The sequence below is a fragment of the Natator depressus genome, chromosome 2, assembly GCF_965152275.1.
Source record: "Natator depressus isolate rNatDep1 chromosome 2, rNatDep2.hap1, whole genome shotgun sequence".
Classification (NCBI taxonomy): domain Eukaryota; kingdom Metazoa; phylum Chordata; order Testudines; family Cheloniidae; genus Natator; species Natator depressus.
The window spans coordinates 40,565,978-40,579,514 of NC_134235.1; the positions used below are offsets into that span (position 1 = coordinate 40,565,978).

A 13,537-nucleotide genomic window follows, 5' to 3' on the forward strand; every position below is an offset into this window, starting at 1 on the left:
AGATTGCTACTTGTACGAAGCTCAGAAGTGTCACTGAGAGTAAATGTAGAACCTATTTCTCAAATACATTTACAGGGCTTTGTCCTTCACTAGATTTTAGTGTATCATCACCTTTTGGTCTCTGAGAGCTGAATCCCCACAGAATAAATTTATTGAAAACAATTAAATTTTTTAAATTAAATTAAATAAGAACAAGTGAGAAGTGGGCTGAATTTCAAAGGGATATTTTTGTTTTGGGGTCCTGTGTTAGAATAAAGCTGCGGGAATTCTCTACTATTTTTAAACCACTGGTATAGGAAAGATTAATATAAATCGTAAAGCCTAAAAGAAGATTTTAGGCCTGTTCTCCCATGCATCATCTAAATCTTTATTAAACTGATGCTTAAACACACATTCTGTCCTAATTCTGTGGTTAGTCTTTAAATATTTACACATTTCCTCTCTAACAAATATTACTCAAGAAAAAGATTTTTTAAAAATGTTGTCAAACATCAAATAGAGCTACAACCAGAATTTAAGAAGTAACAGCATACAGAAACAACCAGGCCAACTCAGCCACTTTGTCTATGACTTCATCCAGCATTCTTACCTGGTACTCCATCTCTCACCCAATAATCAGTGTCTGTTTCACCACCATTTTCATAAATGTTTGTAACATTGATAGGCTGCAGCAGCTGCATAATCTCCTTCAGGATGGCACGAGCTTTATCACTGCCTGTAAAAGCCAGGCCCATCGGCATGAAGGTACCTGAATCAGACTCCATGACGATGTCAAAGTTGGAGATGTTACCCTGAACACATAAGAAAAGAACATTTTAATATTTATTTGCAGACTATTTTTGTAAGAATCCAATATTTGCCATTAGCTACATGTTACTAACAGAGCATGCAATACCAAAAAATTAAAGAGAATGCAGACAAGATATATATATATATATGAACTATATAAAACAGAAAGCCTCATTCCTCATATATGAATTGCTGATAAGTCTCTCCTTTCTGAGGAAACATAAAACATAAGACTGAATGCATCCGATGAAGTGAGCTGTAGCTCACGAAAGCTTATGCTCAAATAAATTTGTTAGTCTCTAAGGTGCCACAAGTCCTCCTTTTCTTTTTGCAAATACAGACTAACACGGCTGCTACTCTGAAACCTGTCATAAAACAGAAGGCTTTCACAAAATAGCCCATCTGGTGGCACGAACTCATTGCACTACTAACTAGTCCTCTTAATAACCCGACCCTGATGAGACAGTTTAGAACTAGTTATACCTGAACTATCTTGAAGGCATCTAACAGAACACACTCAATCCTCACAAGTTAGAGGTTTTGCTTCTATGCACATGTCTGGGAAATTCATGACAGCATAAGTAAGTGTTATTGGGCAGTGCTTCCCATGAATAATAGACCCATGCGAAATTGACTCACTGGTAACTATGAAAATGATCTCACACAAATATTACCAGCAATGAATGTTCAAAACCTGTCACCCTGGTGCCACAGGTTTTCTGAAGTTCAGCAATAGAATGTGCTGTGCATGCTCAATGTACTATTTTTAATTGCTGTAACTTGGTTCTTTCAAGATCAAAGTATTTCAGATGTGGCAAAAATAGGAGTTCCTAATTCAGGAATAGGTAGGCTAAAAGTTTTAAAAGAAAAGTCTTTGAGATATCTGAACACACGGAAGTGTCTGAAAAGCAACTTAAATAAAGACTAAGGGCTTGGCTACACTTGCAGATGTAGAGCGCTGGGAGTTAAACCAGCCTTCGGAGACCGCAGCAAGGAAAACGCTGCCATGTGTTTACACTGTCAGCTGCAAGCGCACTGGCGTGGCCACGTTAGCAGCTCTTGCAACGCCACAAAGAGCAGTGCATTGTGGGAGCTATCCCAGTGTGCAAGCGGCTGCAGCGTGCTTTTCAAATGTGGGTGGGTGGGTGGAGCGTGACAGGGAGTGTGTTGTGTGTATGCGGGGGGAGAGACAGTGTGTTTTGGGGGGCAGAGTGTGTGTCAGCGTGCTGTCTTGTAAGTTCAGACAGCAGCAGATCCCCTTTTCCCCCCTGCCTCTCTCTCTGACACACACTCACAGCAGCAGCATTCCACAGTAACGGTTTGTTTTGTCCCGGAGCAGATAAGCAGCCGGCTGTCAGAAACAGAGCTTTGAAAGGGGATATCCGCATGCCTGCAGCCGAGTTCAAAACAATGAGACGAGCGGCCATGTGACTTCAGGGGATTATGGGACGTTTCCGGAGGCCAATCACAGCGCACTAATGCAACACGTCGTCCACACTGACACCCGGGCGTTTCAGCTGGGGCGCAGCAAGTTTTATGCTTCTCGTGGAGGTGGATTACCAGGAGCGCTCCAGCTGCAGAGTCCAGGCACTCTACGTGCCTTGCCAGCGTGGACACCTCAGGAGTTAGGGTGCCCGGGCCTGATTTAATGCGCTCTAACTTGCAAGTGTAACCAAGCCCTAAATCACCTCCCCAACTGTTGGACAATAAAATGGCTAAACAAATTAAGATATTTTTGAAAATAATTAACTTCTTGGCTGAGTTGAAAAGCCTGAAAGGTTTCATTCTAGAAAGGTAAAAAAGTTACAAGTTACTGGGAACAGAGAATTAGAATGGAAGTGTCCTCTCAGCCCTATCTCCAGTGCAATGGCATAGGTCATGGGTTCTCACTCTGAGGTCACGACAACCCTCCCTTTCCTTATGGCAAGATGAGAAGAAGGACCAGAAAGTGCATTCTGTTGCAACGTGCTAACAGCATTGGAAAGGCTGAAAACCATGGGTATAGTTGATAGAATGTGTAAGTCACTAAGCTTTAAATTTCAGGCAGGGTTAGCTGCCAGTGATAGTATGAGAGAGTGTTCAGGACAGCATTAAAACATTTCAGTCCCCTGGGGCATGAACACAGATGTACAAGCTGTCACAGTTCCAGGGTGATTGCACCTGTATTCCCCCTCTGCGTTCTGCTCCAGGAGTGCCCAATCAGGTCTCAGGCCTTAAGCCATCAGCTGTCTCTGGTCCCACTCCTTTCTGACCAGGGTTTTAAGGCTGCACATCCCCCTGTCGTACACAGTGATATCCTCAGCAGCTCTCAGACATATCCAGCCCCCTGCTCTTTGCTTTCACTGCCAGAACAATGACAGGGTTTTTACCAGTGACCACACAGCTCTTAGAAAGCAAAGTACATTTATTTTTAAGGCAAAAGCGTCACAGAAAAAAACATATAAAAATGATAAAAGGATGTAAATGCTCACTAAACATACCAGGACTCTCCCATCTTCTACATGGGAAGTCTGTTAGGTCAAAGTCTTTCCAATCCTTCTGCAAGAGTTGGAGCCACCCTACAACCAAAGGTCCTGTTTGCTGAACCAAAAGGAAGGCCCTGAGTCTGTTTAAATTCAGCCTTTTATACCAAAAGTCTTTCTTTGTCCTCCAGCCTCCTGAAAACAGTTAAAACCAGTCCCTCCTGCTCTTTCCCAGCAGGAGAAGCTTCAAAAGATGGAGAATCTACATAGCCAGGCTTGGGATTTTGCATTAATCACCTCTTAATGATCCCAGATCCTGCTGGATCCCCCACCCCACCCCCAGTGATCCAAGATAGCACAGGAAACCACTCCCTATTTCCACCCCAAAGTGAGCCAGGAAAACACAGATACATTTGTATTGGTACAAAGGACTATTCTACCAGCTCAAACTGTGCAGCCCATCTCAGTATAATGGCTTTTTGAGGCTTTCATGCTTTCTATGTACAATACAACATGGTCCCCAAAGATACCGCATGTGGCTGCAATATCTGTCACACAAGAGTTGCCAGTTAAAAGACAATATTTGCTACAGTAACCACATTTCTCTCCTGTATTAGGTGTAGGAGGGGAAAATCTAGGTATCATTCATACCACCAAACTGGCAAATGCCAATGTTTTAATGCTGATCATTGTACCCTATTTGGCCTGTAACAGAAGCATTTCAAACACTGGCTCTTGAGCAGCTCCGCTTGATGCCTGTAAAGCATTGGCTATGTCTTCAAAACAATAACTCTGCTCAAAACAGTACTCATGTTTAGGGCCCTACCAAATTCATGGTCCACTTTGGTCAATTTCACAGCCATGGGATTTTTAAAATCATAAATATAATGATTTCAGCTATTTAAATCTGCAATTTCTCGGTGTTGAAATTGTAGGGGTCCTGACCCAAAAAGGAATGGGGGTGGGGGGGGATGGCGCAAGGTTATTGTATATGTGTGTGTGTGTGTGGGGGGGTTGTGGTACAGTTATCCTTACTTCTGCGCTGTGTTGGCGGCGTCACTGCCTTCAGAGCTGGGCAGCTGGAGAGCAACGGCTGATGGCATGGTATGGCATTGCCACCCTCACTTCTGCACTGCTGCCTGCAGAGCTGGGCCCTTGATCAGCAGCTGCCACTCACTGGCCGCCCAGCTCTGAAGGCAGCGGCGCAGAAGTAAAGGGTGGCATGGGATGCCACCCTTACTTCTGCACTGCTGCTGGCGGGGCACTGCCTTCAGAGCTGGGCATCTGGCTAACAGCCGCCACTGTCCGGCCACCCAGATCTGAAGGCAGTGCAGAAGTAAGGATGACAATACCGCAACTCCCCTAAAATTACCTTGTGACACCCCCCCCCACAACTCCCTTTTGGGTCAGGACCCCCAATTTAAGAAATGCTGGTGTCCCCCCCCCGTGAAATCTGTATCATATAGGGTAAAAGCACACAAAAGAACAGATTTCATGAGGGGAGACCAGATTTCATGGTCTGTGACACGTTTTTCATGGCTGTGAATTTGGTAGGGCCCTACTCATGTTATAATGGGTTTCTAGTGCAGTAAGAGTGATCGATAGCATGTAAATGAATTTAGACAGACTATATGTGGTTGGCAGAGTGAAGTGTTGGTGGAAATGGAAGAAAGGATATGGGGAAAAAGATTATCTGAAAGGCGAAATTGGCCACACCAAGCAAACTTCAATATATCAGCAACACGCGTGTGCAGAAAAGACCACTTAACCATTGTAGAATTATTTTATAAGTAACAATATGGCATTCTTCAATTGTTTTCTATTTATATAAATGTTCACATATGTTTTCAATATTAAACTGACAAAATGAACCACCCACAGTACACAACACTGCCTTTTCCCTCCTCGTTATATTGTAACTGTTTAAATGTTAGCACATGCAGGAGGGGTATGAAAACAGAATGTCTTTGCACAGAGAAACCAGATCGGGATGGGGGTGGGGAGGAAGAAACAGGCCACAAAGGTTAGAACTGCTCTTTCTCCTTTTTAAAGCATTTTGTCCATTAGAATGTAATGAGTAATTACAGGTATATGCATAGTGGATTTAGAAAACAACAGTAATTTAGGCTCCCCAAGAGGTGGTCTGGGCTGATTTCACCACACCAACTTTAGCATTTGTAATAAGATACTAAGGTTCCTATGTATGAGGGAAGAAATATGTTTCATGTAAGACTATCCTTTATTTCCTTTAGATGGTGCAGAGATAAGAGGCTGAGGCTGCATTTTGTTCTCATATGTAAACAGTTGACTATAACTGTAGGATTACAGAATAACTGTGGGCTCAGCTGTTCCCTCCACCTCTCCCTGTGCTAAAAATTTAATTCATATGCAAGCTTATTAAAAACTCAGGCCACTGAGATAATCACTTTTGTCAGGGACCAATGTATTTGCTGCAACTCGCAATAATGCAACATACTTAATGGTATAATTCTCACCATGGTACACAGCACAGAGAATTAAATGAAACACACTGGCCCTTGTTAATGGGAGTTGCCTGCTTAACTCTCTGCACATCAAAGACATTTATCCTTTACATTCCTGTGACTTGATCCTGTCCACAAACCATATTTAGTGCAGGATGAATCTGCCACAAAAGAGGTAACTTTTTTCTGGCTTATTATGTCTATTTCTTACATTGAAATTTGAAATGCATCAATGTAGAGTTTATTGCTTGCATATGCAAATAGACTGATCCCTGCCAGTATTTTCCCAACTTTATTTTTAAATATGTATTCCTATCAACCAAAGTTAAAACACATTTTAAGCATATATCCCCTCCTCCCTTTCAACCCATAAGGCAAGCAGCTAAAACCATGAAATCACAGCCAAGTCCTTTCAATCTATAAAAGGAACCAAAACATCTGGATCTCATGAGCCTATGAAGGTATTGATTCTGTCAGAAAGGTAACAAGCCCCACTAAGGCTAGGAACTGGGAATCTTAGTCAGCCAGGAAGCCAACTGTTTAGTTAAAAAAAACCTTAATACTTAACAGGGATAATGATGCTTGGTCAGGCATAAGACTCAAACCATGTTCCCAAAGTCTCATGACTTTGAGTCACTGAATTTCCTCTTTCAGAGCTGCAGCACTGGGAGACCAAAACTCCCAGATTAAACAGGGGGCCGGGGGCGGGGGCACCATGCTGTTCTAAAAGGCTTTGGCAGCATTTGGGCTATTTAAAATACACTTATCTCCTTTCTATAAATCTGAGAATCTTAAAGATAATTTGGAAGAAAGAAAGAAAGAAAGAGTCCAATGGTTTAGCTGTTATTGACTGGTTCTACCACCAGTCCTAATTAGAAGACTCACCGCTTTACAAGGAAAGCACTAAAATGTTCTTTTATGACAAAATATTGCCTTTGATTTGCAGGCTAAATATATGTTCCACTATATGGGACGTGATGTGAGTTTGGCAGTCTCCCTCAAGATTTCTGTTACTGAATTACGCTTAGCATTAGGAAACACCTACACTTGTATGTCAGGATTTGATCCTAAGCAATTTGGAGCTAAATATAGTATTGCAATAACCGTCTTATACCAGATATAGTCAAATGAAAATCACCTCAGTCAAGTAACTATATACAACACTACAGGTTTATTAGCCTGGTAACTAAGAGTACGGAAAATGTGGTATGAAAATATGCTAAAAGCCTAAGTGTGTAACTTGCAGGTAAAAAAGAAAACAAGAAAACTAATTAGATTATTTTTAAAACTCATATCACTATAATGTCAATTTGAGTTGCTATTTTTAGCCAAGCTCAGTTAATAAAGCAAAATGGCATACATGGAAACTGAAGAAAAAATTCAGAACAGCTGTTAGGAAGTAGAGATGAGCTGGTCTCAGAATACAGTATCTGGCAACCACAAGTACAAAAGCACAATTCATACTCCAAAAAAGCAAGAACTGCAAAAGTACAGGGAAGTGTGACTGGGAAAATTTCCACACAAGTGACCCTGTTATTAAATGGGAGAACCTTACTGTGAGGCACTGTACAGGGAGGATTCTTTGCCCCTCTCAACAGTCAGGTGAAAGATTTTTCTGTTGCACTTAGTTCGATCTATGTTTTGTACCTCTAGACCAGTGTTTCTCAACCTATTTATCACTGTGGGCCGCATATTGCCTGGGCCACAGATTAAGAACCACAGTGTGCTCCCCACCACCTCCCACAGATCCCTATGTTCAGAGCTTCCCACCCAGAAATCCCTCCACGAAGTGGAGCCCTGGGCAGGGGGCTGGGTGGCAGGAACCCCAGACCCCTCTGTGCAGGTCCAGGCAGCAGCCCTGACCCTGGACCCGGCTGTGAGGTAGGGCAGCCAGGCGGCAGCCCAGATCCCGACCTCGTGGGGCTGGCAGCCCCAGACCCTGGACCCCACCGTGCGGGGATGGCTGACAACCCCGGGCCCCAGACACCTGCTGTGTGGGGCTGGGCAGCAGACCTAACCTCAGATGCTGCGGGGCCAAGTGGCAGTTCCAAACCCGGACCTCTGCTGTACATGGCTGGACGGCAGCCGTGGACCCCTGCTGTGTGGGGCCAGCTGGCAGCCCTGATCCCAGCCCCCCAACATGCTAGGCTGGGCAGCCCAATACCCTGCTGCGCTGGGCAGCCAGGAACCCGGACCCTGCCGCACAACCCAGCAGCCTTTAGCACCCTGCTGGTCTGCAGCTGTGTGCTAATTGGGCCACATGTGGCCCACGGGCCATGGGTTGAGAACTACTGCTCTAGATCAGCAGTTCTCAAACTATGGGCAGGCCTCCCCAGGGAGGCGTGGGAATGTGTCAAGGGAGGCGTGAGCTGTGTGCCCTCCGAACCCCACAGTCCCAGCCTGGAGCACCTTCCTGCACCCCAAATCCCTCACCCCCGACCCCACACCAGATCCTGCTCCCCCAGCTGGAGCCCTCACCCCCTACACCCCAAACCCCTCCCCAGCCTGGAGCCCCCTCCCGCACCCTGAACCCCTTATTTCTGGCTCCAGCCCAGAGCCCATACCCCCTCCCAAACCCAAAACCCCTGCCTCATCTTAGAGCCCCCTCCCATACACCAAAACCCTTGGCTCCACCTTCCAGCCCAGAGCCCCCTCCTGCACTCCAGACCCCTCATCCCTGGCCCCATTCCAGAGCCTGTCCCCTCAGCCGGTACCCTCACCCCCTCCAATACCCCAATCCCCTGAGCCAGCCCAGTGAAAATGAGAGAGTGAGTGAGGGTGGGGAGAGCGAGCGACAGAGGGAGGGGGGATGGAGTGAGCGGGGGCAGGACCTCAGAGAAGGGGCGGGGCAGGGGGGAGGCCTCAGAGGAGGGCCAAGGAAGGGAGTGGGGCAAGGGTGTTCAGTTTTGTGTGAATAAAAAGTTGGCAACCCTAATCTTTCCTCCATAGAATTCAGTGACAAAACTCCCATTTACTTGAATAAGGTCCAGATTTCACCTATAATCTTTTACTTAATTATTACCATTTTGCTTGGTGAACACAAATTACCAATATGTCTATGTGTTTTGTAAGCGCACTATTGTTTCTCTCAGTTTGGCAACCCTCACAGACAATACAATTTGTTGTTATGTGTTTTGAGTGTCAGTCTCAATTGATATAAATGGCAAAAGGAAAAGGAGATAGCGTTAAGAACAGCAACATGCTACATACAGTAACCCTGAGATTATCCATGGCCTTATTTGTGGCCATTTTTTCTCTTTTGACCATTTTAGTATAGTAGAGAGTTTTGCCAGTGAGAGATTTTTTTATTCAGACCTGGATACTTATTATATGCAAGCCCCTTCATTGCGCGGGAGTAGAAATAGTCAACATTTTCTGAATGTTATTTTTCAATCATTGGCCTTTTTACAAACATTTTCTTCCAAAATACTGTCAACTTTATTAATGTTTTTCAATTTAAAAAATTGTGGCTTTTTCATGTTACCCCCAAATTTTTATTCAAAACATCGAACTGGTTACCAATTTTTTAAATTTCCTAAATCATGGGTTTTTAATCAATGAAAATTTTGGTAACATTTAAATAATATTTTTAATAAAATTGATTGATTTTTGGAACAATTGAAAACAAACAACACTTTAACATTTCCTAACCTTTTGCAAAAATAGACTTTCATTATTCAACCAGTTCTGCTCATGAGCCAATGCAGTAAAATGAAACTAAAGTATTGAGGAAAAACAAAGTAGGAGCAAATAGAACATGTGTTCCTTTCCAGCTCTGTCATCTCAGACCCCTTTCTACGGGTGGAATCTGTCTATCCCTTTCTCTCTTCATTAGCAAACAGACAAACTTTGGCTCTTTCCACAATCTGTCCCCAACTTCTGGACAAAGGAGCTCTGAAGTAACTGTAAAGCAGCCCATGTCTCCCAGTGACAAGATGGTAGCCAAAGCTGTGGAAAAATCAATGGCAGAATCGGTTTTTCAAACATTGTAAATGCTTATCCGATGCACATCCCAGTAGTAGCTTTACATCACCCTGCTTGTAACCTGGGGGCAGAAAGCCATCCATCCTCAAAAGCTGTCTCCGTGTTAACTCCAGTGAGCCTCTGGATGGGAGAGCAGGAGGAGAAGACTTGACGGTTCCTCCAAGGAGCCAGGGTGTGGCAGCTGCAGACTGTGGAAGCTGAAGAGGGATCAACAGGCTGCTTGTACACACTTTGAGGCTGTCCTCCTTGCAGCTTAGGTTTATGAACAATAAACAAATTGAGCACATATTCCCTATTAAATGTTCATTATATTTATGTTCTACTGGGCAATGCTCTCCAGGGGCCAATAGATACAGTCTACTAGGTATTACTTATATTTTTAAGTGTTTGTCAGGGGTACCCAGGAAAGGGCATTCATATAGTTAGTACAAGTCCCACTAAAGTGGTACAATAAGAAGCCTATGGGACAGGTTCTCCAGTCTGCCAAGTTTATCTTGAGGCACTTGTGCGCAAAGTGAATTTAAAGCATACATAGGCTTGCACTGGAGAATACCCCAGGTTTAGGTGGATTCTCTACCTAAGAAGCTAGCTCTACTCAGCAAAGCTCTACTCAGCAAAGCTAGCTGAGGTGGCTTCTGCTACCCAGAGTAAAGGGAGAGAAAAGGTGTATCACAGGGTAGAGGAGTGGGGAGGTGGGGGAAGGGCAGGTCAGAGGAAAGGAGGGGAGGGAAGGAGGCACGGTGGAGCGAAGTTCTACTAAACTTGATTCCCCACTGGCTTTGAGTACCTGAGGGGCATTTTGCCAGCAATGTAAATTAAAATTGCCCACATGCTGCTTAATTTATGCTGGGACTATGCAGCTGAGAATCATACAGCCATGACTGGCTCCTTGTCAGTCCTCATTTGGGTACAGTGGAGAATCAGTCTCTTTTTGTGTTTTATAAAAGCCTGCTTTTCCGTTAATGTCTCCTTTGGAAAAAAAAATCACAATTTAATATTAAGAAATGTATATTATAACTCACTAAAATCACTGTCATGCAAATATAATTGTTCATGTAATTATATCTACATTCAACTCATTAGCACAATAAGTGATAGTAATAAATATTAACTGTGATTGTAGAGAATTAAGTAGAAGTGGCTTTTTCTTTTTTGCATCTTTATGTGTGAGTTTCAGAGTAGCAGCAGTGTTAGTCTGTATTCGCAAAAAGAAAAGGAGTACTTGTGGCACCTTAGAGACTAACAAATTTATTTGAGCATAAGCTGTCGTGAGCTACAGCTCACTTCATCGATGTAGCTCACGAAAGCTTATGCGCAAATAAATTTGTTAGTCTCTAAGGTGCCACAAGTACTTCTTTTCTTTTTATGTGTATTTTTCTTATCCGTTTCTTCCATTCTCATCCTGATGACTCACAAACGAATGCTTAAATAGAGATATCAAACTGATCTCCCTAATTCAGATCTCCATGTTACATTATTTGCCTAAAACATATAGGACAATATAAGTGAGAGGGAGGTCATACCATTGCCAAAATAAGCACTCAAGAAACAATTAGCTGAAGCCTGAGGCATAAAACCTATTTGTCTTTCATTCTTATCTTTTTTCCTCTCCTGCACTATTATCTTCTCCTTTACTGCAGCAGCCATGTATTGATAGAAAAAAACTCTTCCAATTCATTTTAAAAAAAGTCACCCTACCTGTTTTTACAGGTACAGAACCAAACAAACAAACACACACTTCTATGCAACAAGATATGAAATAACATGCTCATTGCGAATCCATAGCACACACATCCTGCTTTCTTAATGAAAGGAAACATCTCGTAAGCAGGGGTTATTAGATTCTTAGAGTTTTCATCAAATACCTAAAAGGAGAAATCCTATTATCCTCATCTCAGCAGCAAGAGAGCGCAATCCTCCTTACTCTCAAGCCATCTGATTCCTTTGTGAGCGTGCATGCAAATAAGGACCAAATTTCAGATATCAAAGTTTTGAAATTTTCTGTTAGCAGAAATAACCAAGTAGGGCAAAAGATGAAATCTTTTTTCTAGTAAGTACAAAAGTAAATCAAAATAAGTTGTTCCCATTAGTATCTTTGATACAGTCGAGTCTTAATCTAAACGTTACAACCATGCATTACGGGCTAAATAGTTTTACATTACTTAACTAGAGATAGCAATACTACTACATAGATTTATTGTAAGAAAGTTTTCTTTAAGAGGATTTGAGTTAAATTTACACTTGATGTAATGCTTCCAATGATTTCAATGGAATGACAAGAGTATGAATTTGGACCATTGTCTCTTAATTGTAATTTTCTGAATTTTCCAGTTGTAGAGATTGTATTCAGTGTTGTTGTAGCCAGGTTGGTCTAAGAGGATATTAGAGAGACAAGGTAGGTGGGAAAAAGAATTATTTGTAAGCCCAAAAGCTTGTCTCTCTCACCAACACAGGTTAGTCCAATAAAAGATATGACCGCATCCACCTGGTCTCTCTAATTGCAGAGATACTTAGTTTCCCTTGGAGTTTTCCTCTATTCCTAAATAAATATGATTTGCCACTCATGTTTTCTTAAATTTATCTACAGAAAGAGCTACAATATGGGTGCTGATAACCCTTCTTATGACAAGTTCCTTCCTCTTAGCCTATGTAATTGGGAAAGAATAGCAGTATTTGTGATGTTTTGTGTTTTTAGAATTTTTTTTTATTATTTGTATAAAACCTAGGGACTATACAATCAGGGCCCCAGTGCATTAGACACTGCACAAACACTAAACTCCAGTCCCTGCCCCGAAGACTTAGGGTCTGTGATGGGGTGCGACTTATCACTGTGGTGCCTCCTGCTGGCTGTCCAGGGAATTAGTGCTGCACCCTCTCTTGGTGGTGTCTCGCCCACTGTCACCTCCGTTCCTGGACCCACATCACTCCCAAGACCACGGCGTCCATGTCAGTGGCCCTGCCCTCCCGCTGTGCCACACTCTATGTTCCCCTCCTTCCAGGGGGACCTGCAGTCTACTGTCCGGCCACTCCCTTCAGTGGCAAACTGCAGTCCACTGTCCAGTCACTTCCTTCAGTGGCTCCATCACCCTCTTTGCCCTTGCATCAGGGCCTCAGTCTGCAGATCCCTGTAGCCTGCCAGGAGCTGCCTTTAGCTCTCTGGGTCTCTGCCTCAGTGCTCTGTCCAGGGTGCTTGCTGCCCTTTGCCTGCAAGGAAGCCAGTCCTCCTCCCTTCTCAAGCTCCAGAAAGTGATTGAAATGCTCTGTCCTGCATTCCTTCTTATATGTGCCAGCCCGGCCCTGATTGGCTGCTCCTGTAAGCCCTTCTTTGATTCACTGCCTCCTGCACAGCCTCCCTAGGGCTGCTTTTAACCCCTTTTCTGCCAGTGTGGGACAGATGCCCCATCACAGGGCCTGATTCTCATTTACACCACAACTGCCAGAGTAAAGGGGCCTCAGTGAAAATGAAAATCAGGCTCTTTAAGATCTAAGAATCAGTCTCAACTTAAATGTAGCAACTAAAAGCAATGACCATTTCAGCTGGTAATACTTTTATGAGCAATGGTGCTGGTGATTCAGTATGCAGACATCTACCCTTTGAGTCGATACTGACCAAGTGCCTTAGTATGGTGTTGGTAGGGGACACTGCACTGTTGGAGGTATTGTTTTTCAGAGGCAACACCTGACCAGCTATATTCATATATTAAATATGCTGTGGCAGTTAACCTTGGTGTCCTGGCCAAAACCTTAGGGATGCTGTGATGGGACTTAGCCCTATCACCTATTAAAAAAATATTCAAAAGCCCTGAGGTAGGAGGATGC

The 13,537-nt window shown here is 43.5% G+C and overlaps 1 protein-coding gene across 2 annotated transcripts in view; it reads right to left on the reverse strand.

Annotated features, from left to right (window-relative positions):
- CPQ (carboxypeptidase Q) overlaps positions 1-13,537 on the reverse strand; it is a 246,820-nt gene that overhangs the window by 45,344 nt on the left and 187,939 nt on the right. For both annotated transcript variants that reach the window (XM_074944062.1, XM_074944063.1), the window contains exon 7: positions 590-791. In XM_074944062.1, the coding sequence (XP_074800163.1) occupies positions 590-791 (202 nt within the window). The remainder of the gene's footprint in view (positions 1-589; positions 792-13,537) is intronic.